The 25994-nt window shown below is 41.5% G+C and overlaps 1 protein-coding gene across 1 annotated transcript in view; it reads right to left on the bottom strand.

Annotated features, from left to right (window-relative positions):
* Positions 1-25994, bottom strand: part of SORCS3 (sortilin related VPS10 domain containing receptor 3) — a 317894-nt gene that overhangs the window by 62749 nt on the left and 229151 nt on the right. Inside the window, exons 7-11 of the mRNA XM_075107684.1 lie at positions 20367-20485; positions 5895-5984; positions 3206-3385; positions 1418-1564; positions 613-715 (exon numbers count right to left, since the gene is read on the bottom strand). Coding sequence (XP_074963785.1) covers positions 613-715; positions 1418-1564; positions 3206-3385; positions 5895-5984; positions 20367-20485 — 639 coding nt within the window. The remainder of the gene's footprint in view (positions 1-612; positions 716-1417; positions 1565-3205; positions 3386-5894; positions 5985-20366; positions 20486-25994) is intronic.

Genomic DNA, 25994 nt, shown 5'->3' with positions numbered 1-25994 from the left:
GTCATCGAGACCAGCCAAAGCACTGTTTTGCAGAACAACCCACAATAACAATGACCCATGCAGTGTTGATGAAGTGCTGATAGTCTTGGAGCAATACAGTGTTGAAAATAGGTGCCGTGCACAAGAAAGGGACTCATGAAGTCCAGGCTTCAGCTGACAGGCTTTGTGACCACTCTATGTTTGCTACTCAAAAGGTGGAATGTATTGATACCTCCCAGGATCAAAGCCATGGTTATAGGCCCTATTCTCATTTATGGTAACTCCAGCAAACAGGTAGACACCTACTTCAGTGGTTATAATCATGTTAAGTGAGAGGAGCTAGTAATGCCAGTTCATAATGATCCCTTACAGGTATGGGCTTAGCCCTACATGTGGGTTATTGCAGAGCAACAAATATCTGACATGCATCATCTTTTTTGAAGTCAGGAGTCACACACCTTCCCTTAGCCCACAGCAAATGGCAGTTGATGTGAATTAGTTCAGCACTTGCTGAAATGTGAATTAGTTCAGCACTTGCTGAAACAGAGCTGAAAGCTTTTACACCAATAGGAAACATCTCGTATACTCTCAGGCTCCCAGTGAGGAATGGGTGAGTGGCTCTTATGTTCTTACCTGTTGCCACCAGCAGCCCAGGAGCTGTCTCCTTGCTGGAAATGCTTCCTGAAGTATATGGATTCTCTGAGAGTTGCAGATGTAAGTGCAATGAGCAAAAGGGCTGTTGACAGGAAACAAACAAGGCAGAAGCTTTCATACGCAACAAGTTAAACATCAGAGGAACCCTTGGAGACTGCACACAGATGTTCTGATCCTTTTGAAAATGACCCCTCAGCTTTTAGCACTGTTACAAATAGCAGCATATGTTCATTTTCTGAATAAGCACCACAAAAGTAGCTGAGAGCAAGAGAAGCAGAAACGCTGCATTACAAGCAAGCATGTCTGCATTTGTTTTTACCAACAATCTAATCTGGAGTACTTCTCCCCAGAAACTTTCTTATTCTGACTTAAGTTCCATAAAAAAAGTCAAGAAAGATGGTCAGAATTTTCCCTTAAAATCTATGAAGCTATAGAAAAAGAAATCTACTTAATTCAATTAACACTCAGCAGGTCAAGAGAAAAAAACACACGGGGAGAGATTAACCACTGAAACTTCAGAGAAATCCCACTCCTTTGAAACACAGGGGCTACAGCCTACTGTAAAATGGCTGCTCACTAGATGTTGTTGAATTACGGCAGAAAGCCCAACCCGAAATTCTGGTCTGTAAACTGTGCCCCATTTTGGAGCACTTGGAGACTCTGCAGTTCTCTGACTGGCAAGAATCCCTCCTACTCAGTTTCACTGGATGTTTTGTTCACCCAGTAACTACAACAAGCAGCTCTGAAGGAGTCAGCTGTGCTTTGGAAAAGGTCTGCCACTCACCGGCTGGCAAACTACAGGATCCCCTCTCAGATCAGTGTCCGGTGCCTGAAGCAAACGCCAGTCTCTGCCCTTGTTGTAGGTGATGAAAGTCTTGATTTGGTCATCTATCTTCCTGTTAGCCAGGAATATACCTTTGATCCCTGCTACCTAGGAAAAATGGAGAAAGATGAAAAAAATATATCGGAAGAACAGGCCAAAAGTAAGGCCCATCTGAGCACTTTCAGGAGTAGGTCTCTAAAAAAGCAAAAAAGTCATCTCCACCCAGCCTTAGAAGACTGTGAATGGCATTATAAGTACATCTTAATGATGCCTGCACAGCTGAAAGGCCTCGTGCAGTCTCTTTCTCTGGAAAAGAAAGACAAGGATGTTCACAGAGCAAAACCCTAGGAAACAGCCCACTTCTGGGTTTCCTTGAGTGCTTGCAGACAGGCTGATGATGGGCTTGAAGGTACAGCAAGCACTGCATCAAAGAGGAGCTCTGTGAGCCTGGGGATGTGGTCTGCCCCACTCCCTCCCCAGACTGCCGTAACATGGGAGACAGCAGGTCACATCAGAAGCAGTGTAGGATCTTTTTTTTTTGTTGGTCTTTTTTCCTTTTACACAAAAGATGGAAATCCTGAATATGCTGAAAACTGATGTTTTGTAAACTTGGTTTCTTCACTTTCCTTCCACTCACAAATTCTGTCAAAATCAAAACCAGTTGTTCCAAATATTTTGATTTTTGTCAGTAGAACCCATGCCAGTAGAATATGCTCCTGTCAAAATATCCCCAAGAAGATTTTGTGTTGACTCTGGTCTCTGTTGCACAACTGTGAAAGTAAGACAGGAAGAAGGAACTTGCTGCAAATCTGCAACTTCATGGCAACAGCCAGGATGCAAATCATTCTACTCCAAAGCCCCCTGAATGAGTCTCTGAAAATCTCTATCGGCATTTCACAGTAAACAATCTATGATACACAGCTGGGGAATACAGAGTTTGCCAAGGAATGGGAGATGACGCATATTTCTTTTAGCTGGTTCATGACAATAAAGAAACAAATTTTTTTTCAGTGGCAAGAAAATGAATTTAACTAGGTGAAAATAAAATGTAAAGCCTGTCCTTTATACTGAACCATGCATTATTTTTGAGTTTTCTCTCACTGCCTTAAACTACCTGGATTTTTATAAACAAATTGATTGTGTTAAATAGCCATTGTTCTGGCTGAAATAAATAAATGTGTAATCCTAATTCTATATATAACTGCAAACACATTTCTCCATGTAACAGCAGAACTTTCCCAAGTTAGCCTGCAACCATTACTATTAGTATTACCGATTACTTATTTGTTGCTGGCAAAGCACAGAGCCCTGAATCTCAGCAGACCTTCTATCCAATGAGTTATGACACACCAAAACCAGAATGCTCTGAAGAAAGCAGGAACTGGAACAACTGCTCTGAATGGACTGCTGTCGACCAAGGCTGAAAAGCCTGGCAGAAGAATGAGAACAGAAGATGGTTCAGGGTAGAAGTTATCCAGCTGTTATCTTGGGGCAAAAGGCATCTATAAACTTTGGCTTATAATGCATAAACTGCTCAGAGCTTACAAAGGTAGAATCCATATTCCCTACCTGTGAGCAGGTATCTCTAGCTGTTCAAGGGGAAAAACAGTATTTTGAGTCCTTCTGTAGATTTCCACATCTAGGCTGATCCCAAAACAAATTAAGAACCTGGAAGGCTGGTAAGAGATTTACTCTTGCTTGAACTAGCAAGCAGATGCTGTTCTTCGTAGGGTGACCTTTACTACATACCTCATAAAGGTCAATGATGATATTGCCCTCCAGTCCTCGACTGCTTTTCACATTTTCCAAGGCCAGGGTGAAGTACACCCCTCGGGTGTCTGAGATATACAGGTTATAAGTATCATTCTGGTTCCACTCTTGAACAGCTGCAAACACCTGATTCTCGTCTGTGCTGATAATATGCATGTCCTGTTAAAAGAAGACAAAAGGACTGTTACTGAAGATCTCTGTATTTCTTTGCCCTTTGGGACATATAGTAATTACCATGACTTATGAAAGAATGGAGATGGAGCATGAATTATAGGTATGTTAAACAATTTTCTGTTAGAGCAAGCCAATAAATTACCACCATTGTGACTTTTCTGCATTTCTTTTATTTAATGATCACCAGCTGGACAAAGGGTTTTTGCTTTCTTCATTTTTGGTAGCTTCAAGGAATTTCATCCAGTTTCATTTTTTATTAATAAATTTGAGTTTTATCACTCATGGAAGATTCACAACCTTGGAGCCTGGAGTCCTCATAGTCACTGAGCTTGGTGTAGCACCAGGCTAAAAGCAGTGACAATTTTCATCCACATGCTGAACTAATGGGCTTGGGCTTCCAACTGGTAAAGAACCAGTTTCCAAAAAAACCGGGAGTTCATATTTATTTGAGGCTGAGGCATAGGGATCTGTTCAAGCTAATGCTCATAGTGATTTTTAGTAACATACCTTTCTACTGAGAGTTTGTCCGAGATCTATTATTCCACTATATGCAGGCTAGATGAAAAGTTGGGGTTCATTAGATGTGGCTATTTCTAATAGACCTAATGTAGCCTATCAGCATGGGATGGGGAGAAAAAACATTTGAGGGCCTAATTCTGTCCCAGTGAGTGCAATCAGTGGGAGATTTGCCATTTCCCTCAGTGAAGGAAGAATAAATCAAGAAGTTTGTTCTTGCCCAAAAACTCTAATTCCTTAAAGACTAAGTACATACCCAACCTATTCCAGCAGTACGAAAATAAAGCAAAACACCCAATTACTTCAACCTGTTTTGATCAGTTGCAGTGGAAATATTGCGTTATCCTATTGCCGGCCTCACATATGTAAAAGTCCAGCAGAGTTCATTAATCTACTGCTGACAGAACAGTTATTGCTGTACAGCAAAAATGTTATAGTGACTAAAGGCAGCATAAGCAAGCCTTTACATGGCTAGAAGACTTTGCCATGACACCTAGCTTAAAAATATTTTCAATTTTTAAAGGACAAAAGTATCTCTGATTTTACACTATGCACCAATTCCAAACCAGGGCCACCAACAAATCTGTCAGCAACCTGTGACAGCATCATTCAATAAAGCAGGACAATCATAGGGAAGTCGGTCTCTCTACCCACTTGTCTTTTTAATGAGGAGTAACTTTCAAGGCCAATCCATAAGGTAGGAGCATAAATAATTTTTCTCCTCAAAAACAGCAGCAGGGTTTCCAAAAACTTGGTGTGTGGTGAGACATTCTGAATCCCATGCCACCACCATGGAACGACAAACAAAAGAAACTGTATCTGTGCTCTGCAGGTGTCAATACACTGTGGACTCTGATCAACCCAAATAGGAAGATGTTGGTGCAACATTGGGAGTTTGAGATGCAAATTTCTCATAACTATTGAGTTTTCAGGTACAAGTTAAAGCAAATATGCCATATCTGCTAGACTGCAGATATTCCAGAGGCAATTGGAAGGGTAGGATCCAGCCCACAACACAAATCTATCCAACTATCTTACAATTATCCCACCAAAATTTTCACTTGTGGAGGGACAGGGGAGGCCATTACTGTTGATTATCAGCCCTCTATGACAGTAGTCTCAACAGCCATTCTGAGGCTCTAAAGAGCAGCAGTGGTCTCAGCTGTCCATGAGGCTACCCAGAAACTTGTATCCAGCCAAGACACTGGAAAGGTTGGTCCCTTCTGTTCTACACTATCCCAAGTGATGACTATACTATGGAATTTGAGTATAATACCAGGGACATATTCTTCTTGCTGAGGCTTGCACCATTAGATCTGGTAGAAAGTTAAGGCCTAAGAAAGTAAATCCAGGCACAGTTGTATGAGAAGTACTAACTTCCCTCCCTCCAAGCTTTGCCAGTCAGTGTTAATCTTAGGCCATTTCAGTCATCTCCCAAGCAGCATCACTCAGTGGTTCTGCGTGTCCAAAGCATTGATAAGGCACTACATTTAGGGAGCCAACTCCACCTCCATGACTTCTTGGCAACATCCAGCTATAGGATGGGGACAGTGGAGCTGCTATACCTTATGCTTCTCTCATTATATGGAGACTGCAATAGTGTTCCGCATCCTAACTATTCTCTAGGATCCTCGGTGTCACAGCCAGGCTTACAGAGAAATCATTAATAGAGAAGAGAGTAAGACTGGGGAAAAGTGTTCATAGAAGATTGGTCAAGGAGAAGTTGGTTTGAGCTCTGTTTTCTGAGGTACCTGTTCATTCCCATTTGCTCTTTACAGAGAAAAAAAGAAACTTCTTCCTGAAATGCTCGCTAATCAAAGCCTAGAGGAGGTAAAGATCCCAAATCAATATTTAAGATCATTCAAGTAGCACAACAAATGGAGCTTCCCAGAGAGGAACCCCACCGAAGTGCTTCACCACTGGGTAGACTGTGCTATTCAAGATATTACAGGTCTGTGTTCATAAATGGTGCACTCACCTTAGGGAGAGAGTATTTGGGCAATTTAATCTGTGCAAAAGGCTCCCGTCTGTATGACACATAGTAATTTGCTCTTCCACCAGCTGTCACCTGCAGAAACACCAAAGAAAAAGTGAGTGATGACCCTTCCAAGACACAGTACGCTGACACCTCTAAGAGGATTTGACAACCTTTCTTTCAAATATCTTTTCTATGACCTGCACAGCTGCCCCAAAAAGCATCTGTATAACTCCAAAGAAATCCCAGACTTGAGAGAGCTGGAGCATTATTTATTTAAGCTGTGCTATTGAACTTTCCATTTTGTCTCTTATGCTTCAAATACAGCATGATTTTAACATCTCAGAAAAAGGGAAAAGTGTGTGTAAAGTTTAAAGTCTTGAGTGGAAGAAAGAAGATGATCTGGTTTCATCACATAGTTCCAACCTCAACTACCTTGGGCAAGTCATTTAAAGTCTCTGTGCTTCTGTTCCTCACCTTTAAGGAGGAGATAATACCTCTTCTCTGCTGCTTTTCAGCCTCATCTGTTTGCACTATAAGTCACTTGGGACAAGGGTTGTCTTCCAACCATCTTTTACAGTGACTAACAGGAAAGATCTGCGCAAGTACCGTTTAATGCAAACAGTAAATGCAATGAATGTGTTCTTAGAAAGCTGGAGCTAAGCACTTAGTTGCTTTTTGTCACTATAAAACTGGTTTCTCTGGAATCATAATGTCTCTGAATGTGGATGTGGTGGGGCACTGATAGACATCCAAATCTGCAGTTTTATGGACTGAATGAGCTGTAAAGGCTACACATAAATGCCATGTGTCAATGAGATCTAGCCCTGCTAACTGGTAAAATATGGGATTTTATACCTGTCATTAGTCACATACTCTTGCTATGGGTGTTCCTTCTGGCACCATTTCAGGCCTGGCTACAACAAGGCTTACATAGGTGAATTTCTAATATTCTGCTGTTTTGGCAGTCTTGCAGGTTTTAAGATAGAACAATACACAAAGCACTTCTCTATTATATGGGATGTCATTTACTGGCTTTTTAAGTTTCCAATAAAGTTAACAGAAAGGTCCTAGATTCTCTCCTAGATATACTGCCTTTTATCTGACAGTGATATTTCAGAATGAGCTTACATGGAATATTGTTATAGCATCAATTATATTCTCAGTAATGATATCACCTTTAGATAGTGGCCTTCTTCCCTAGAGAAGCTGTCATTCGAAGGACACAATATTACTGGTCATGAAATCTGATATCTAATCAACTCGAGATAAGACTTTTCTATCGACAGTTTGAAGAATTGGAAAGAAAGGAAGGTTTAGAAATAGGACAGGCTTCTACACTAAGACTTTCCCTTCTGCTTGTTTGCCATTTTTACTTGTAATGTTACCACAGCTACATTTAGCACTTCCAAAAGAAAAAAAACAACTACCATTATACCACACATCGCATAAGAAGGCAGAAAAATGACCCATATCACAGCAGACAAACTCTATACAGACAACATACAGCAAAAGTCAAAGGGAAACACAGGCATGAAAATCTAAATCTAATTGCTTATGGTCTCAAAACAAGCCAGTGCAGAGAAAGGGAAAGAACAGGAGTCACTTCACTCTCACTTCATGTAAACTGCATTGTGGACTGGCACAGTAGCATTTCAGGGTCCTGCTCTCCAGTTATGAGGATGGTGAAAGGGCTGAGTGTTATTTCTGAAGGATATCTTTCCCATCTAATACTACCACATCAAAATCAAGTTTCACAAGAGAGAACAGACTAAGCAGGTGATTCACGCTGAGTCCAACTTAAAGGCAAAAATTCATGTTTGTGGTAACCGTATCTCTATGAGTTGTACAAGCGTTGCCCAAAGGAACCCACACTTCTAGGTCATACTACCTAAATAGCACAGTGAATATTTAAATATGCCCTCTTCTCTTGGTGATATTTCTGACCTCCAGTGGAAGATTCAGATCCTCAAATGGTATAACTCTGCCATATCAACACATTTTACACCACTCAGCGTTTCAGCACCAGATGATTATTTGTAGCAGGGTCCAGATATGACTGAATGTGTCCAGTGACTATTTGGTAAGGACCATGGGTTCAATATCCACTTCTTCAGGTGGGGAGAGACATGGTCATCTACTTGTCTTTAAGATGCAGACATGAATATTTACATACTTTCTAAATGCTGTGATGACTAATTTATATTGCGAACCATCCAACAGTCTTCAAGTTTATCACATGAAAATAGAGTGGCAGAAATATCAAGGGGTGATTAAATTCCCCCTCTGCGCCAAGACAGGATCTACTCCAAGTCTGCCACACTCAAAAGATTTTACATAGTTTTTTGGTTTTATGCCACTGCAAACTGGTACCTCGATGTTTTTTTGGTTTGGATTTTTCGTCTGTCTGTTTTTTTTAAGGCAGAAATGTAGGATTCAAACACTGTTCAAGTTCACTATGCATTAGCTAAACTCCCTTTCTGTCCACTACCTGGACTAGGTCACCTTGACATAGGTTTAAAAGTAGAAATATTTGTGGTCTGTGGTCTTTCTGAGCCAGTTAATATGAAGCCACCCACAATTCTGTTGGCAGGAGTTGTGTGAAGCTTTTACCAGCCAGGACCTCATCTTTGCAAGATTTACATGCACGGTTATAACAGTTCCAAAAAATGATCAAGCCTTCAATAAAGTTTTGGCAAGCACTGTGGTAGAGAATGAATTTTGGAAGGCCCAACTTAATTTATTTTGATAAACTTTTCCTATGAGCAAACTCTCCAAGTCTGTAAATCCCAGAGATTATGATAGTGTTTTGCCCTCTAATGCCTCCTTTTAGTTCACATTTGATGAATGTCACCCAATTATTTGCTGTGAGCTCATCTGTCATGCTCAGCACAGAATTAGCTGGGTTTGTCTTTTTCCTCCTCCTTTGCTAATTACTGGCTCATTAATCTGTTTTTCTGGATTTCTGTTTTATGTGTTTAATTGGGCTTCTGACCAATGGAAATGATTCCTTTGGACAAATGTGTTTGTCGTTACACACATCTGTCTTTCCTAACCTGTGTTCTTTCTTTCTCCCTCCATTCATGATCTACTACTTTTCTTTAATACTTCCACATTTTGTTACAAGACGAATGTCTGGTCTCATCAGTTGACACTTAAGAAGAGAAACATGAGAAGTTTCTGTTTAAAAGCCCTGAAAGTTTCAGTATGTTGGCCCATCCCTGCTCCTGACCTGCAATGGGAAAGAGCACACCAAATATAGAAGACAACAAATATTTCACAAGGATGCAGAGCATTATAGAAAATCTGCCATGGAATCCATTCATCTTGATATTTTCTGTGACATGCCTAGAAACACACAAAGCCATTTCTCATGTTAATGATTTAATGATTCTTTAAGGACAGTTTTGGTTTTTCTTTTTTTCTTTCTTCCTTTTTTCTTTTTTTTTTCCTTTCTTATTTAGATAGATGTTCTGCTTAACCAAAAAACCATATGTGTCAAAGAGTTTGGAAAGCAAGCAGAATGAATTATGAAGTCCCAGAATATCAAGACCGCCTAGATGATGTCAGGAACTGCAGACCACTGTGTACCAGGCTTCATTTTCATCTTCCTGGCTAGCCGATGCTGGGACCCATAATTTCCAATATAAGACAGGTATTACTGTAAGAAACATGGAACTACTAAATCTCTGAAATGACCCTGGGCTTAGCAAGACCCCACCTGCCTCCTGCTGTTCAAAGAGCTCACAGAAAGCCTGAAAGAACATGCACTGAGGCTGACAATGAACCACCATATATTAGAGGCACAGTCTTGTAGGGGAAACAGTGACTGTGTGCAGATAGAGGGTGCTTCCTAAGTTAATGGCTAAAAGAGGAGGGGAGGACTCTTTTCAACATAATCAGCCTTGGTGGTTTACAACAACAACTATAGCTTGTCCTGTGCAGTTATTGGAACAGGTCATCTACTTTTTACACTGCTGATAACGTTCAAAGCAAAAGAGAATTGGTAATAACAGATGAACCCACAATGACGAGAAGTGTTTAGACATTTGTGATTCCTGTAATTTACCTCCCACTTCAAGCACAGCAAATGGTGACCCAGTCCATTACAGAACTGAGTTTTAAACTTCCTTCTTGATAGTAAGTCTTTTGAAATTATTTCCAATAAATCCCTCACTTTCTTCCTTGGGTGACTTCCTTTTCTTAGAGAGTTCCCTCCTTCCCAGTAACGTAAAATAACAAGATGTCAGAAGTTGAGAAACGCTGTATAAGTATTACAATGGCATCCCGGATCTGCTTCTCTACCACTGGGTGTCTGGGCATCCCTCCTCACTGCTTTAACCTTAGTTACCCTTTCTCCTTCTTGTGGGCATAAAATCTAAATAAAGTTGTGGATTAAAGCATGGAGGAGAGCTGACAAGTTAAGCAGGCAGGCTGCTCCCCTCACACCTTTAGTGAGGGATTTTGGTGTTCTTCAGAGCTAGCTACTGTCTAGGCCTTGCACAGATTTGCTAGCATTAGGATTGAAAAGTTATGCCTCCTCTCCCAAACCTAACCCCAGTGCCAGTCACAAGCGATTCCGAAGATGAGGAAGAACACATCTGCATGGGCCTAGTGCAGTGTTCCTCCTCCTTGATTATCCACCATGGCCAGAATAAACCATCTTCCAGATATTTCTGTCTACTGAGTTTCTCCACTGCCCCAGTTATCCCACTGTGGTTTTCATTAACATCATACCCTCAGCACAGAAATTAAAGCAATATGCAATTACCTGAGTGTGAGAAGACATGTCTCTATGCTGCAGAGACATATGGTTTAGCGTTTCTGTAAGCAAAGCACCCTCAAGCTGCCTGGTAAATTCAGCAGGCTTTGAAAACATACCACTTTTTAGAGTGTCAGACCCACCAGTGAAAATTTGCTAAAACAAAGGAGCATTTATTATACTGGCACAGTCCCTATTTAATTCCCTCTTCCCTCAGAGTTGTGATGGCACAGCTATAGGACAAAGTAATCTTCAGTGAAAATATTCGATTTGTTTTAAAAGCAACTCCGGCAGAAAATGTGCACAGTTACACCAAAGTACAAGCCATGTTAGAGCTGCAAATGCACATTACCTACACAGAAACCAACTTAAGAGAGGGGCATAATTGTACACATGAAATCTCCTTTTGAAGGATTTCAGAGGAAACATAAGTCTGCCCAGGTATTCCTTTACATCTTCAGCTGAAGACCTACTGATAAATCAGGTAACATGGGGGGAGGGGAGAGTAAAAAAAGAAAGTACTGCACAAAAACCTCTAGAAACAAAATAAATGCAAATAAGTAAATAAAGGAAAATTTTACTAATTTTTTATCCTCAGATATTTAGGTTCAAGTTCCAAATCTGGTATTTGGCACAGCAAATATGAAACAGTGCTAGAAATGGATGAAAAGCACCCAGCATTGAATACGAAAGTAGCTAACTACTTACTGCCTATCTTGCTTTAAGAAGAGCTTTTAACTAGCACCAGGATGCACTTTCTTTCATCTGTGTGGATTAATTTCCCCCACTGGAGTGCTGTCCAGCATTTTAAACAGGGGCAAGAGAAGATCAGATGTAGCAGGCATTATTCACCAGTAAAACAGGTATAATCATGTTCATCATTTAAACGTCTTCATCCTATTAGTTTCATAATAAGCTTTTAATGATTTCTTCAATAAAAGACTCAAAAACCAAACCCTACAAGTTGGAGAGTGCTCCATTGTCCCGCCAAGCCGTTTTCTCTACCATCGATCGCAAAGATAAAAATCAATCGGAGCTAAGCAGGGTGAAGTTAAAAATAAATTGCATGGATTGATTTCTGTTAAGACCTTTGGCTCCTTGTTAAAAAATGGAGGAAAGAAATTTATATTTGAACGTGGTGTATTTAGGTTCTATGAAAATAAAGAGAAGGCTCTAGACCAGGAAATCAAAGTTTAATTTCTCCCCTCCTATCTTGCTTCACTGCTGAGAAGATTCACATTTAAAAAGAAAAATTCTTTTTTTCTTTCTTTATTCCTGGGGAAATTTACTACTTATTTAAGTTATTAAATTGACGTCTTGAGAACTGAGGTCAGGAATCCATATGAATTGGCATAATCTCAGCTGTGGTAGCTGGTTGGAGTCTACTCGCTTGATAACTCACTTCAATTCAGCAAATATGCTCGTTTAGTCTAGCCTTAAATACCCAATAAACTTGAAACATACACTCATGTCCTGTTAAACATAAGCACCTCCAAGTTTTCCTAAACAACCAGTTACAACCAGTAACTGCAGTGAACTACTACTCTGTCCTAAGCTTAGCATATTTAGCTTATAGAATTAAGAACTTTTTTCCAATCTATAAAATGTCAAAAAGAACTGTGCTCCCACTCTAGTCCTAAGACTATAAATAATAAATATTTTTATTTTTACTGAGCCTGAAAAAAAAATTCTCATAAACATATCCACTTTGATAAAAACTGTATTTGATTCAGATTTAAAAAAAATGCATTTTCTACAAAAACCATTTTCCATCAAAACACTTCAGCTGAAATTTTTGGACACACTCTGATGAGAGTTCAGGCATCCCAAAAAGGCAATATTATCCATAGGTTCTATAAGAAGCTATCAGTAATTGTGGGTGAATACTGACATCTGCATATATTTTACAAAGACTTACTGATGCAGAAGACGACTGAATTGGTTCAACAGCTCTTGGCAGAAGCGTGTGCTCGGCTAAGCCAGAGGAATTATTCAGATGTGTATTGTAAGAGTCCCACTTAGCTGCACCACACAACAACTGGAGAAATTCTGGGTTTGCTCGTTCTCATTCATGCTAGTGAGCAGGATGCTCTGCAACTCTGAATTAAGCAAAAGTCTTCAAAGTGCAAAATTACTTCAGAGGGCGAAGGAGTGCCAGACATATGATTGGTACCAAAGAGAGCATCGTGACTTAAACTTTTCACTTTCTACACGGAATTCCTGCCATATATAAGAACTGCAGCTGCTCCCACACTGCTGCACGTGTAAGCTGTGAGCAATCACCATCCCCTGCTCCTCAATGGCAATGCACAGACGCCATCCCATTCAGGAGGATTATAAACGACAGCCAAGACTCTCCCTCTCTCTTCCCAGCTTCCCTCACACTCCTTCCCTCCTTCATCACATCAGCCTCAAAAAAGAAGGGCAACCACCAGAGCATCTTAGATTTTTAGAAATGGGACCATCATATGTTCCAGCACAACCTGACCTGAAGGAATCTGGAGTCAAGAGGGCGCTGTGTAGTTCCCAGGGTTCCCAGAAGACTGAATCACAAATGAAATGGCATAGAAATCTGCCAAGAAAGCTTCTCAAGAGGAGAAATGGCAGAAGGGACTGGGTGAGAGACAAGATCCTTTTAGGAATTTCAGCCTGCAGTAAATACCTTCAAAAATTATGCCATGGGACTGGAAAAGGGGAGGGACACCCATGCCCTCACTCTTTAAAGACTCTGAAAGTGATAATGCACTGCCTCTCAGCATGCCCCTCGGGTTAATGACACAAAGAACTTTCCATCTAAAGTGGAAATGGAGCAGGGTCTGAAGAGGCCAGCCCTTTTCAGTCAAAGCTTGCAGGTGTCAGTCATTCCTTGTCCTTATGACGTGAGACCACCAGCCAAAAGCAGATCTGTGAGTGTTCATCTCCAAAGGCATTTGTCTGGCCTGTTAGAAAGAACAGGCATCATCCCCAAATTCAAACCAGGTATCAGCTTCTAAATCTCAGAGGAGTATTCCGTGCCCAGTAGCTTTTTCACTGCCATGGAAAGTGCTGAAATTCCAGGCTACATTTCAGATCGACTGAGCTGCACTCTGTTGGAATAGCAGAGTCTGCATCATCCCATAGAAAAATAAAGACATAAAAAACAATCAAGATAGGTATTGATCTTCCACATCCATGATGTGGATCGTCCACACATCTCTGTGCTGACTTAGAGCCAGTTCAAAAATGCCCAAAGTTACCCTGAGGGTCTCCAAGCGCTGACAAAGATGGAAGCTAAGGGAGGAATGGGGACAGTGTTAACTGGATGCTGAACTAGACTGGTATGACCTCTGGGAGGAAAGCCACACACTGAAGGGTTTACACAAGGAAAACACAACAAGATTAATAGGGGGAGGAAACATATTTTATGAGAGCTACATCTATAGCTGGGGAAAAGAAAAGAAAGGACAATTTTCAGAGACCAAATCCTTCCTCAAGTCCCTTAGGATCTCATAAGCATGCCCAAAAGCTTACCTGTCCCTTTTCTAACTCTATCAATTCCAATCTCATAAAAAATACTACCTATCCCTGTAAATTTTGTCTCACATCCTTAGGCCACCAGCGCTATAACAGCAGTACTGCCAGTCTTTATGCCACATGTTCTGAAGAGTTTCATCATTATTATGCTCCCTCTCCTGATACCTAGGGTTCTGTGTGAAAATACAGTCCTTACATTGGTCTGCATCAGTACATTGGGAATGTCATCCATCCCCACTAGCAGCCAGGCTTGTCCACCATGGGACTCCTGCCACCCAGCAGAACCACTGAGCTATTGCACCTGAGATAGGTTGCAAATAAAATTTGGGTAAGTGGAAACAACTACTTCAAATTAGCGATAATTAGCTCCCTATGGCAGCTGTAGGTCTGTCCACAAGAATGTTGCTTTCTGCAGAAACCACTGTCCCAGAGCACTGATTTCCAGTGAATCCACTGCCGTATTCATACCCCCTTAGGAATTCTCAGACTACCACAAATAAGCAACACTGTACTGAGACTTTTTTGGTCCAGACTCCCCTTCACTCCCTGCAATAAGCAATGACATTTTCTCATGCTTTTTTGCGTTTTCAGCGGAACATTTTCTTCTGTTGGCAAGGAAACATACACAGATCATTCCTGCTTTTTAGTCTTTAAAGAACTAAGTAGTGCTGATGTTATTTGTTTACTTATTGGAAAATAACAAGTTTTTCTCCAAACAATGCTTTCTCACTCAAAACAGAATTTCCTGAAAAATAATCCCCGTTTTCAGTAAAGTGTATTACATTTTAGACTCTCTTCTGCAACCTGAGCAATTCCATTAGAAACTGTGATATAAGACTTGCTTGAAAAATATTTTCCCTAGAATTCCCCCTGTGATTTATTTTTACCATAGAAATTCTCCAAAATATCAATAGACTAGATTCATACATAAAAAAAATTACTATCCCTGACCCCTGGGTCTTATAATGTAAGCTCTGCACATAAGAATACCATAGCAGTTCAGGTAATTGTCAGGAAGACAAATCTTATAAGCAGCCACAGGTTATCTCTGCACCTGAGTTTAGAAAGTGATACTATCTCAGTAGCGAGTATTCAAAGGCTGGTGCCTTTGGTAAGGAAAGGTGTGGTACAGCTATAGAGCTCCACTACTGCAAAGCTATAGAACTGAACACAACTGACACTGACCTTAATGGCAAAGTTGCTTACCAAATTAGCTCCTTTTTGGTATAGTAAATAAATTCAGACATATTGCAAGGTTTTCTCACAAATAAACAACCTGCTCTGCAAACTGTATGCATTTTAAGTATTAAGCATGAAAGATGATGATGATGATAATAGTTCCTGGCTACATCAGAGCAATCCTGTGAACTGAATGAAAACTTATACACACAAAAGAGGGAGGATTTTTCTCTTAATATATCAATTTATGCAGAATTATCCAATCTTAGTGATGTGCTAGGAATGCTTAAATAACTACTGATCAATCAAACAGAAAGTCAATCAATAAATTCAGATTGATCACCTACTGTTTTATTCATAAGAATTCTTCCTACTTTTTCTCAGTAGCTATTTCTTCCTTCCTTCTTCATTACCTTTTACATTTTTCATCATGTGCTATGTTATATATCTCCTTTATCTGGTAACCAGTCCCAGTTTTTCAAACTCTTCATGGGCAAGTTTTTTTCAAGCATAGGATCATTCTCATTTTCTTTCTTTGGACTGCAGTTCTGCAAGATCCTTTCAGAAGTGCTGCACAACAGCATTCCACATGATAAGGAATCATTGATTTATAATGATACTATAACATTTTTCGTATTCTTCTTTCCCCTATCCATTATGCACCATAGTATCATATTTGCTTTGAGTGCACAGTCACACAGGTTAATGCTTCCCAAGAATCTTACACTACAGGCCTGTTCATCAACTATATTAGAATGGGTATTCACTACTAAATAAATGTAGGCAGATAATCTAAAATGTTTATACCAACATTCATCAATGATTAATCTTCCCTAATTTTAGCTGTCAAAAATTTAGGGGTCTTCTCTATGCTACACTTAAGTTCCTTCTAATATTAATGAGAAATCAGTATTCAGAGACCTATCTCAGCCTCCAATAGGTGCAATGGGAGAAGATGGAATTGTCCTTGAAGGTTTTGATCACTCACTTTAGAGGAACAGACTACTGGTTTAGACAAAAAAATCTACTGTCTTCATGACAAAAGTTAAAAGAAATGAGTTCATCTCTCTACTCCAAGACATTACTTCTGATTTGTTCAAGCACAGACAGATCAGAACTCATGCACCCATCCTTTATGCAACTATTAAAACTCACCAGGTTCTTAGCATTTAATTTGTTATTTATTTATTCATCTCTGTCTAATATTTGAAATTCAACAGAGCTGGCTCCCATATTTCTGTCCAAGATTATCCAGAAGAATGAGATGCATAAGACACTGCACACACAATCTGACATATCCCATAATAGGCAGCTACCTCACATGGTTTGTGAGACTAATACATCCAGGACATATCAGCTCTCCTACATACGTACCGAGCAAACGCTCTGCATTGCCTATCGACCATATGCTGGACATGGTGGATTTAACGCACCTCCAGCTCAGAAAGGTGTGTGCTGTGAATCTGAAGTGTCTGTGTGTTACTTAAGAACTACATGTTGTTCTCCAGGTACCCACCCCCCCTGAGCTAGAAGACAAGGATGGGGAGCAGAATGAAGCCCCCATAATCCAATGGTTAGTGACCTATTACACAACCTAGACACACACAAGTCTATGGGCCAGATGATGTCCACCCAACGGTACTGGGTGGAAGTGCTCGCCAAGACACTTAAAATCATTTATCAGCAGTCCTGGCTAACCGGGGAGGTCCCAGATCACTGGAAGTTAGAAAATGTGACAGTCATCTACAAGAAAGGCTGGAAGGAGGATCTGGGGAACTACAGGCCTGTCAGTCTGACTGTGGTGCCGGGGACAGTTATGGAGCAGCTCATCTTGAGGGCCCTCACATGGCACATAGAAGACAACAAGGTGATCAGGCCCAGTCAGCAAAGGCTTCATGAAAGACAGGCCCTGCTTGATTAACCTGATCTCCGGCTATGACAAGGTTACTCACTTAGTGGATGAGGGAAAGCTGGTGGGTGTTGTTTACCTAGACTTTAGTAAAGCCTTTCACACCATTTCCCACAACATTCTCCTGAAGAAACTGGCTGTTCATGGCTTGGATGGGCATATTCTTTGCCGGGTAAAAGTCTGGCTGGATGGCCAGGCCCAAAGAGTTGTGGTGAACAAAGTTAAATCCAGTTGGTGGCTAGTCAAATGTGATGTTCCCCAGGGCTTAGTTTTGAGGCCAGTCTTGTTTAATATCTTTATCAATGATCTGGATGAGGGGATTGAGTGCACCCTCAGTAAGTTTGCAGATGACACCAAGTTGGGCAGGAGTGTGATCTGCTTGAGGGTAGGAAGGCTCTACAGAGGGACCTGGACAAGCTGGATCAATGGGCCAAGACCAGTTGTGCGAGGTTTAACAAGGCCAAGTGCCGGGTCCTGCACTTTGGTCACAACAACCCCTGCAACGCTACAGGCTTGGGGAGGAGTGGCTGGGAAGCTGCCTGGCCAAAAAGGACCTGGGGGTGCTGGTTGACAACCGGCTGAACATGAGCCAGCAGTGTGCCCAGGTGGCCAAGGTGGCCAACAGTATCCTGGCTTGTATCAGGAATAGTGTGGCCAGCAGGAGTAGGGAAGTGATCATGCCCCTGCACTCGGCACTAGTGAGGCCACACCTTGAATATTGTGTTCAGTTTCGGGCCCCTCACTACAAAAAAGACACTGAGGTGCTGTAGCATGTCCAGAGAAGGGCAACAAAGCTGGTGAATGTTCTAGAGTACGAGTTTTATGAGGAGAGGTTGATGGAACTGGGGTTGTTTAGCCTGGAGAAAAGGAGGCTGAGGGGAGACCTTATTGCTCTCTACAACTACCTGAAAGGAGGTTGTAGTGAGGTGGGAGTTGGTCTCTTCTCCCATGTAACATGCAATAGGACAAGAAGAAATGGCCTCAAGTTGTGGCAGGGGAGGTTTAATTGGATATTAGAAAGATTAGAAAATTGGAAAAATGAGTTGTTAAGTATTGCAACCGGCTGCCCAGGGAAATGGGTGAGTCACCATCCCTGGAAGTATTTAAAGGATGTGTAGATATGGTGCTTAGGGACATGGCTTAATGGTGGACTTGGCAGTGTTAGGTTAACGCTTGGACGCCATGATGTTAAAGGTCTTTTCCAAACTAAACAATTCTATGATTCTATGGGCTCAACCCATGCCCAGTTTCTGCAGTCACTTATGACAGGCTGCTGGACAGTCAGAAATCCTGCAAGTGTGATGCAAAAAACAGGGAAAGTGATAGACAACCTGTGAAAGGGGGAGTCTCCTGCCCAAAGCAGCAGCAATGTTCAGTGTGTATATTTAACTGTTTTTAAAAGCGTGGGTATATGATTTTCACTTCAAATGCTCATTAAGCTATAATGAAACATTGCTAAGGATATTCAAGGCACTTGAAGCATTACATATACATACATGCATGTGTTTGTATACACGCACACTTATTTTTAACTTGAAGCAATTAGCAGCTATTAGCTTGAGCCGCTCACTGCTAATTTGAGGCAGAGGAACATGTAGACCAGGCAGATGTCCTCACTGCGAGCACAAGTTTCTAAACAGGGCAGTCTTGTTTTAACACAGGTGGGAGCTGTGGAATGAGAAATGTCTGTAAGACCTCATGCTAGCCATAAAGAATTGGATGTTCCACAATACCCTCAGCCACAGACATAAAACACCAGATTAAAAGCATCTCTCTAAAATACTCCTTGGAGAGCAGAGCATTTACTGATTGGAAAGCCATTGCCTCTAGACAAATCATGACTTACTAAGTTGCAGAAGTTACATTCTCAGTGTATTCTAGCAGCAGGCCTCCCCATGATGTCAAAGGAAGCAGCAGCACGCTGGGTTTCATGGGGAAATGAAGGGAGCAGTGGCTCCCATAGCAATCAGACCTCCAGAGCAGCAGACTCCCCTACTCACAGGAGGAAAAGTCTGCCAATGTTACACAAGTGCATGCAGTTTACACACTGCAGTCCTCCCAGGTCATATGGTTCCAGTCCTCCACCTAATCCCAGCACAGAATTATGAGCCTTCCCACTTAAACTGCCTTTTCTAAGAACAATTTCACAATAAACAGAGCAGAACTTTCTTATAATCTGGATGTATTCAAGAAAAATATTCCCCCAAAGAAGTAAAATAGCAGTTTAACATAACCCAGTCTTACTCAAAAAGGAAAGCATATGTTTCTTCTGTACCACCTGGATCCAAGCCTCATCTCATCTCATCCTCTCTCTTCAGCACTGGTGACAAACAGTTAACATCACAGTGTCTGTAATCTCTGTCTCCTGAGCTTTCTGGGACCTGGAATCACTCAGCCCAGCTCCCAGTTTTCACCCAAATGATACATCTTCAGGAAGTGTTCTTCCATACCGCACTATTCTTTCTGACACTTCCACACGTATGAAATGGGGAGAGATGGCCTTGTTCCAGCCAGCCCATGTATTCTCAGAAAATCTCAAAACCAAGTAGTTTCTCATTCAATTTCTGTCACTTTCTTCTCATCTCCAAAATCATCAACTAGCTGACAAATTTACAGCCATCTTCCACTTTGAAGTTGCCCTGAAACATCTTCTTTCAACCTCTCTGCTATTTTACCTCCTACTGTACATTTTTGTTCGCTCCATTAGCATTACTTGACTGTCAAATTAGCATAAACCTATGCATTCATTAAAATGATCACTCACAACTTTCCTTTGTTCTTCACTGTTCTCTCCAGCTCATCACTAGCTCCTTTGTATATTCCAAGTAGCCACAACAATAGCAAGTTAGAGCTTCTATGAAACCCATGGGCCCTTATGACAATTGATGAATGAACTTTCAAAATATATCAGATTCACCATGAGACAAGTGATGAGTAGAGAGATAACTGTTTTAACCCAGACTAAATTGCCACTCTGTAGCAAGATGTAGACTCCCAGCTCTTACAACCTGCAGCCCCATTCACTTGCCCTAAGAATATGCCTTCTCTCTTGCACAGAACAAATACCTTGCACAGGCAGAATTCACGTCGCGTTCATATCAAGTCAACATACCTGGATGAAGATATATTCATCCTGAACAACAAGGGAGCTGATGTCAATGGAGCGTGAAAATGGCCCACTCCTTTTGGTCTCCGAGCACTCCTGGATCCGACAGGTCAAATAATGGGTGTCTGTAATGGAAGAATATTTACACATAAGAAATGTCCAGGTAGGAGCCTGTTGTCTGAATATGTCATCAGCAGTTCGAAAGAACATCTCTGAGGGGATGTCTTAGCCTCATCTCCAACTAGCTAGATGTTACTGCATGATCTACCTCCAGCCTTAACAAATGTAACTGCTCTCTGGAGTAAGGAATTCATCACATTTCCACACTCACCATTCCCTTCCCCATTGTGCAGACATCCCTCAAGAGATTGGAGTTCAAACCACAAACGGAGGGTAAAAGTCATAAACACACCAGAAAACTGATGATGAGACCATATGGAGCAGAAGATTGTTTCAAAAACCACCCAGGTTGAATTTCATTCCACCATCCTGCTGGGAATTACATCCCCATCCTCCCCCTGAAATACCCTAGCCTTGATAATTGGTTTTAATTGTGGTAGTGTCACAGAAGCAAAAAAAAAAAAAAAAAAGCCCAAACCAGCACTATTAAGTTTAACTTATTTTGCTGTGAAAATCACAAGCTTCTCCCAGAATTGAGTCTTTATAGCCAATATAGGGTAAGTATGAAAACGCCATGGATAGGAAACAGCATGACTAGCTGAAGAGTCCCAATAGTATTTACATGCACTGCAAGAGGCATCAAATTTCTGTCTAGAGAGAAGGTGAGAAGACTATCACACTAATGGGATGCCTTGTCAGTCCTTGACGTTTCTTGAGGGAAGGAACAGGACTGGTAGAACAGGAAGAAGGCATAAGGCATACAAAAGACATACAGAAAGTTGCTTAGAGTGGCAAGAAGGGACATGTTCACTGCCAGCAAGTTGGCAGGGGTTATAGGGGATTAAGCATTTTTTCAGTCAGGCTAAGAAAGGATCTCATGAAACAGAACAATCAAGGCACTGTGTCTCTGGATGTATGTAATCTAAATATGCCATCTCTGCCTTTCAACTGCTCTTCTGAAAACTGCAAATTAGGGAGAAAATGAAAATACAACTAAGATGACGGCTGCAGTGATAAAAGGGTCATATCTTTTATACTGCAGCACTTCTACAGGCTTCTTAGATTCATGCACTTGTTCGCTTTTCTACAAAGGGTGAGGACAGACCATCAAGGAAGAAAACAGTGAGTTTATAAGGGCTGGGGTGAGCCTGGTGCAGTGATTTTAGTTCACAACTGCACCTATTAACAAGGATCTTGTCAAACTGAGCCCCAAACGATGAAAGGGAAGTTTAAAAGGACAGTAACTAGCCTAGCAAAGCTGCTTACAGGTTTCTCCATCCCATAAAACCTGCTATTGTCCTTAGTCAGTGTCTTTCCAGTGACAGCAAAGTGTGGTTCAGTGGAAAGCACTGGGGGGCATGATTGAAATCCTCTGACAGTCAACTAACTACCTTCCCAGATACAATGGAAAGACTCACAGACTGGCAGTTTCCCCTTCCACCAGCAGACTTCTAGGAATGCAAAAAGAATGCAAGTCAGGGGTACTGATAATAATAATAATAATCTTTAAAAAGATATTTCCTTAAAACCTCACAAGCTACAATGAAAGTTTAATCTAATAAAGGTTCATGACCGGTTGCATGACTGAAGGTGCATGTTTAAAGGCTGCAGACCTGGTTCTGTGTTGAGGCATTGGGAATTCCAGGTTAATAAGGGCTACATGGCTGATTCAGAGCAGTTGCACAGGTCTGGCGCAGCAATGTAGTCCCACTGATAATGTTAAAGCAGCAGAATCTGTTACTGGTGCCAGCTCAGAGTATTTGGAAGTAATTAAAGTGTATGGTGAAAAATATCTGACCTAGAGACAGTGCCAAATAACTGGAGTATAGGAGTTGTGCTTTCTCCCAGCATAAAATACCAGCAGCAGCAGAGAGGTTGGACTCTCAGCTGGGATAAATCAAGGTTCTTCATCAACTGACACACACACACTTGGTCCAGAGCTGCTATTTACCTCCCCAACATGGAATCTAAGACATCTCTGTCACAGATAAAAGCAACTTCTCAGAAAACAAGAGGGTCTTATATACTGCCATAGTGACACCCAAAGAACTCAGCACCCTTGACTTGCTGTTTGAGGTAGCAGTAAAATTAGGCAGAACAAGGAGAAGAGGTCAGGAGCTGTATTTTTAGAAGCTCATTCCCTCCAGTAGGTTCTCCCACACAGTTGCCTGGATATTCTTATTCCTCCAAAAAGGGGATAATTTACTGCTGCTGAGTGACAGAATGGGAAGAGGAATAAAAACCTGTCACAAATAAATGCAAATAAATCACAAGTGTTGAGATGACAACTAGCTTCCTGCCTACTGGGAAAGGTGTCATTCTGAGTGTGTTACACCAGCAATCAAATATACTCAAAGAATGGCACCTGATTAATATTCACAGGAAAGTTGGTTGTGGAAAAGGAGGGTAGCTCACTACCCATCTTCAGTTTAGTCTCTTTTATTTATTTTCATATATTTTACAAAATAGGCCCATGAAATAAAACACAGACACAAAAAATTATCTTCAAACATGTCTGCCTTTGGACACAAAACTAAGTTCAAGTCTTGCCTTGCTTCCTGCTGCCCCACAAAACATGAAAAATAATTCCCTTTAAAATGCACCAAAAAATTCAGGTGAAAATATGACAGCATGCAGTTCACATTTGTGTGTGACTGGAAGCAAGAAACAACATTAAGTCCCTGCACAAGCTTCTTGAAGGGTGTGGTTCCTTCATAAGCTACGGTCCCATTTGCAGGACACATCTTCCCCTATATAGAAAGTACAGGGCCCCTCAACAAAAATGTCAATGAAGAGAGAATGGGGCATCCTAACTTCTAAGATTTTTCCTCCCTCTTCTCTGAAGAGAGTTAATTTTTCAGCCTTGTTTTGCACAGCCACAGAGAAAAACTATGGGTGCCCAGAGGGGGTGGTGGCATGTGCCCAGTCTATGCCTTTAAAGCCTTGCTTACCTTTCACTGGGAGATGCATGCCTTAAGAGGTTGGCTTCTATCTAGGGGTTATTTCCAATTTATGTATCATCCCACACAACACCAGAATTAGCGGAGGGGCTTGGTTTTGGGTTCTTTTTATTATGTTTCACTGCAAAAGGAGTTGAGGAGAGCCCCTTATTTCCTAGACAGCCTCAAAAACATCTTGTGCTTATAACCCAACATCCAGCTACTTTTTCAGCCCATCTGTGAATGAGGCAATATGGACATCAAGCAGCCTGGAGAGTTTGCTGCAGCTCAAATCCCAGCATCCATACCTCCACACAAACCCTTCCCACCAGCTTATCTCACTTAGGGTTAGGGACTGGCTTTCTCAGATGTGCAGCCATTTCCCAGTTGAGGAGCTCGAAACACCTCCCCATTGCCAGGTAACACAGTCTCCCATCTTGAGAATTTGGAGTGTATTTTTACCCTTTTTTAGAAGTGATAAAACTGAAGCAATTTCTTGAAATTTGCAGTGATAAACTGGTGAAATAAGCCAAACTACTAAAGCCAAACTACTAAATTTCTTCTTTGCCTGCCAGTCATGACAACTTTGGCAGGAAGCAGGAGCACAAGAGGTGCTCTCTGACGGGTTACACCCAATGATGTGGGTCCCTGCAAGGAGACACTGAAATAGTCAAACCTGTCACTGTGCTGAAGGCTGCAAAGGGCAGACATGTGCACGTTCCTGTGACTTAGAGAAACACAGGGCAGCAGGGCCTGCTGCTCCTTGACAGCGTTAACAAGCCAGCTGGTTAAAAGCAGGCATGGCTAACGGGAAGAAGGGCAGCTGGTGGAAACAAGTTGCATTGGTAGATTGGATCATCTTAAGTCAAGTCCTGGTACCAGGCAAAGACTTAAAATCATAAACTGCCAGCGAAGATTACCATGGGAGGCAGAAAAAGTAGCTCATCCCAACAATTTTTCCCCCCAAAAGGGAAAGAGGAACTAGAAAAGTAGACAGGACTGTAAATTGTTCCCCAGGATTTAGTTACCCTGTTTTATCTTTCTGGTTAGGTTTTTCCCCCTTTTTTCACTTTAATTAAAATACTGTTTATTGCATCGTATCTGTGAGTGGGGAGAACATCTCACTGAACATCAGGAAGTTTAATATATCTTTCCCAGAAGTGCTGGTGGGTGCTTGCGTCAGTATATTTTTAATAGTTCCCTTGCATCCAAACCTGTCCTTGCTGCTGCCTATTACACCCAGGCAGAAGGTACAGTGCCCAAGGCTCCTACATGTTTTTATAATTTAAAAATGCAAGCCTAGATTATTATTCTACTACAAGAGCTCTGCCAAGATGTAAAAAAATAATGTGAAAATCTTCATCTGCTACAAAAGACAGGACCAGCTTGAGATCAGCTAGGCACTAGAATTAGCAGCATCTTGCAAATATTTAAGGAGACTAGACACGGGGGCAGATGCTTTTTCAGAGACCCTACCATTCCTAATGACCTGAACAGACAAAACCATGGGGGCAAGACATCCTGGGGGACTGACAGACTGACACCAGTGCAGTGAACAGGACTTCCACCTCCCAGCTCCATGAGCTTATTGGCAGCCCTGCCTCATTTATGGATGAATGACACTCCAGCATGCCCCACCACCTGTTCCCAGCCACAGATCATATTTTAGGCTCCAATGTCTGAATCAGTATTAGATAGGTTCTTGAGTCCCATTACTGCTGAAAGAAAAAAAAAAAAGTAAAAAAAAAAATCAAGTTCAGGAGTCTAATCCTAAATACCACTTCCCTCCCCTTCCCTTTTTTTTTTTTTTTTTTAATAAAAAGCATGGAGGAAAACAGAAAAGGAAAGACAAATACCCTCTCTAGAAGAATCATGGACTTTTCAAGTGGCCAGGAATATTGAAGGCAGTGATTCTTGTCCCTGAACTGAACTGAGCAATGGGAATACTCAAATCTATGTCTGTTAATGTGTCAAATAAGTGAATGAGCCACCAGACTGACCTAAGAGGTATTGAAAAGTCTCCCCTTCCTCTCCCCACTACTGAGGAAAACTTTCATCAGAAACTTTCTGATCAAGAGGAATTAACTGCAGGGACCCATTTTCCAGCAGGTGTAAGTGCCTCAACTATTTCACTGGGAGCATGAAGGCCCATTTTCGTTACAGAGCAAGGCAGGAGAACAGTTCAACCTCCCATTCCTAAGCACGCAGAGCTGTACCATTTCACACCAGCTGAGGCTATAGCTTTGAGGCAGTCGATGTTTTGTAACACAAACTAATATTGTTTTAAGCCTTAAAAACTCTAATTGGAGCAACATGGTTCTTTTGTGCTGTGCTTGGCTGGGAGAGGAGTAATTTGGGTGCTGTCCCTCAGCGGGACATGTCAGCAGGGCCGGCACACCCTGCCAGGTCACACCTGTCCCTGCTGTGTGCTCAGACAATGGCTTGCAATGGGCCTGTTTTGATGGCACTACTGGTTTAAACCTGACTTTCAGTGAAACTCTCAATACCATCAGCTGCCAATTTCAAAATGCTGAATTTATACATTAAAACAAGAACAAACAGCAAACCCCCGAGG

Source organism: Phalacrocorax aristotelis, chromosome 12, assembly GCF_949628215.1.
Source record: "Phalacrocorax aristotelis chromosome 12, bGulAri2.1, whole genome shotgun sequence".
NCBI lineage: Eukaryota > Metazoa > Chordata > Aves > Suliformes > Phalacrocoracidae > Phalacrocorax > Phalacrocorax aristotelis.
This window is presented reverse-complemented; position numbering and strand designations above follow the sequence as displayed.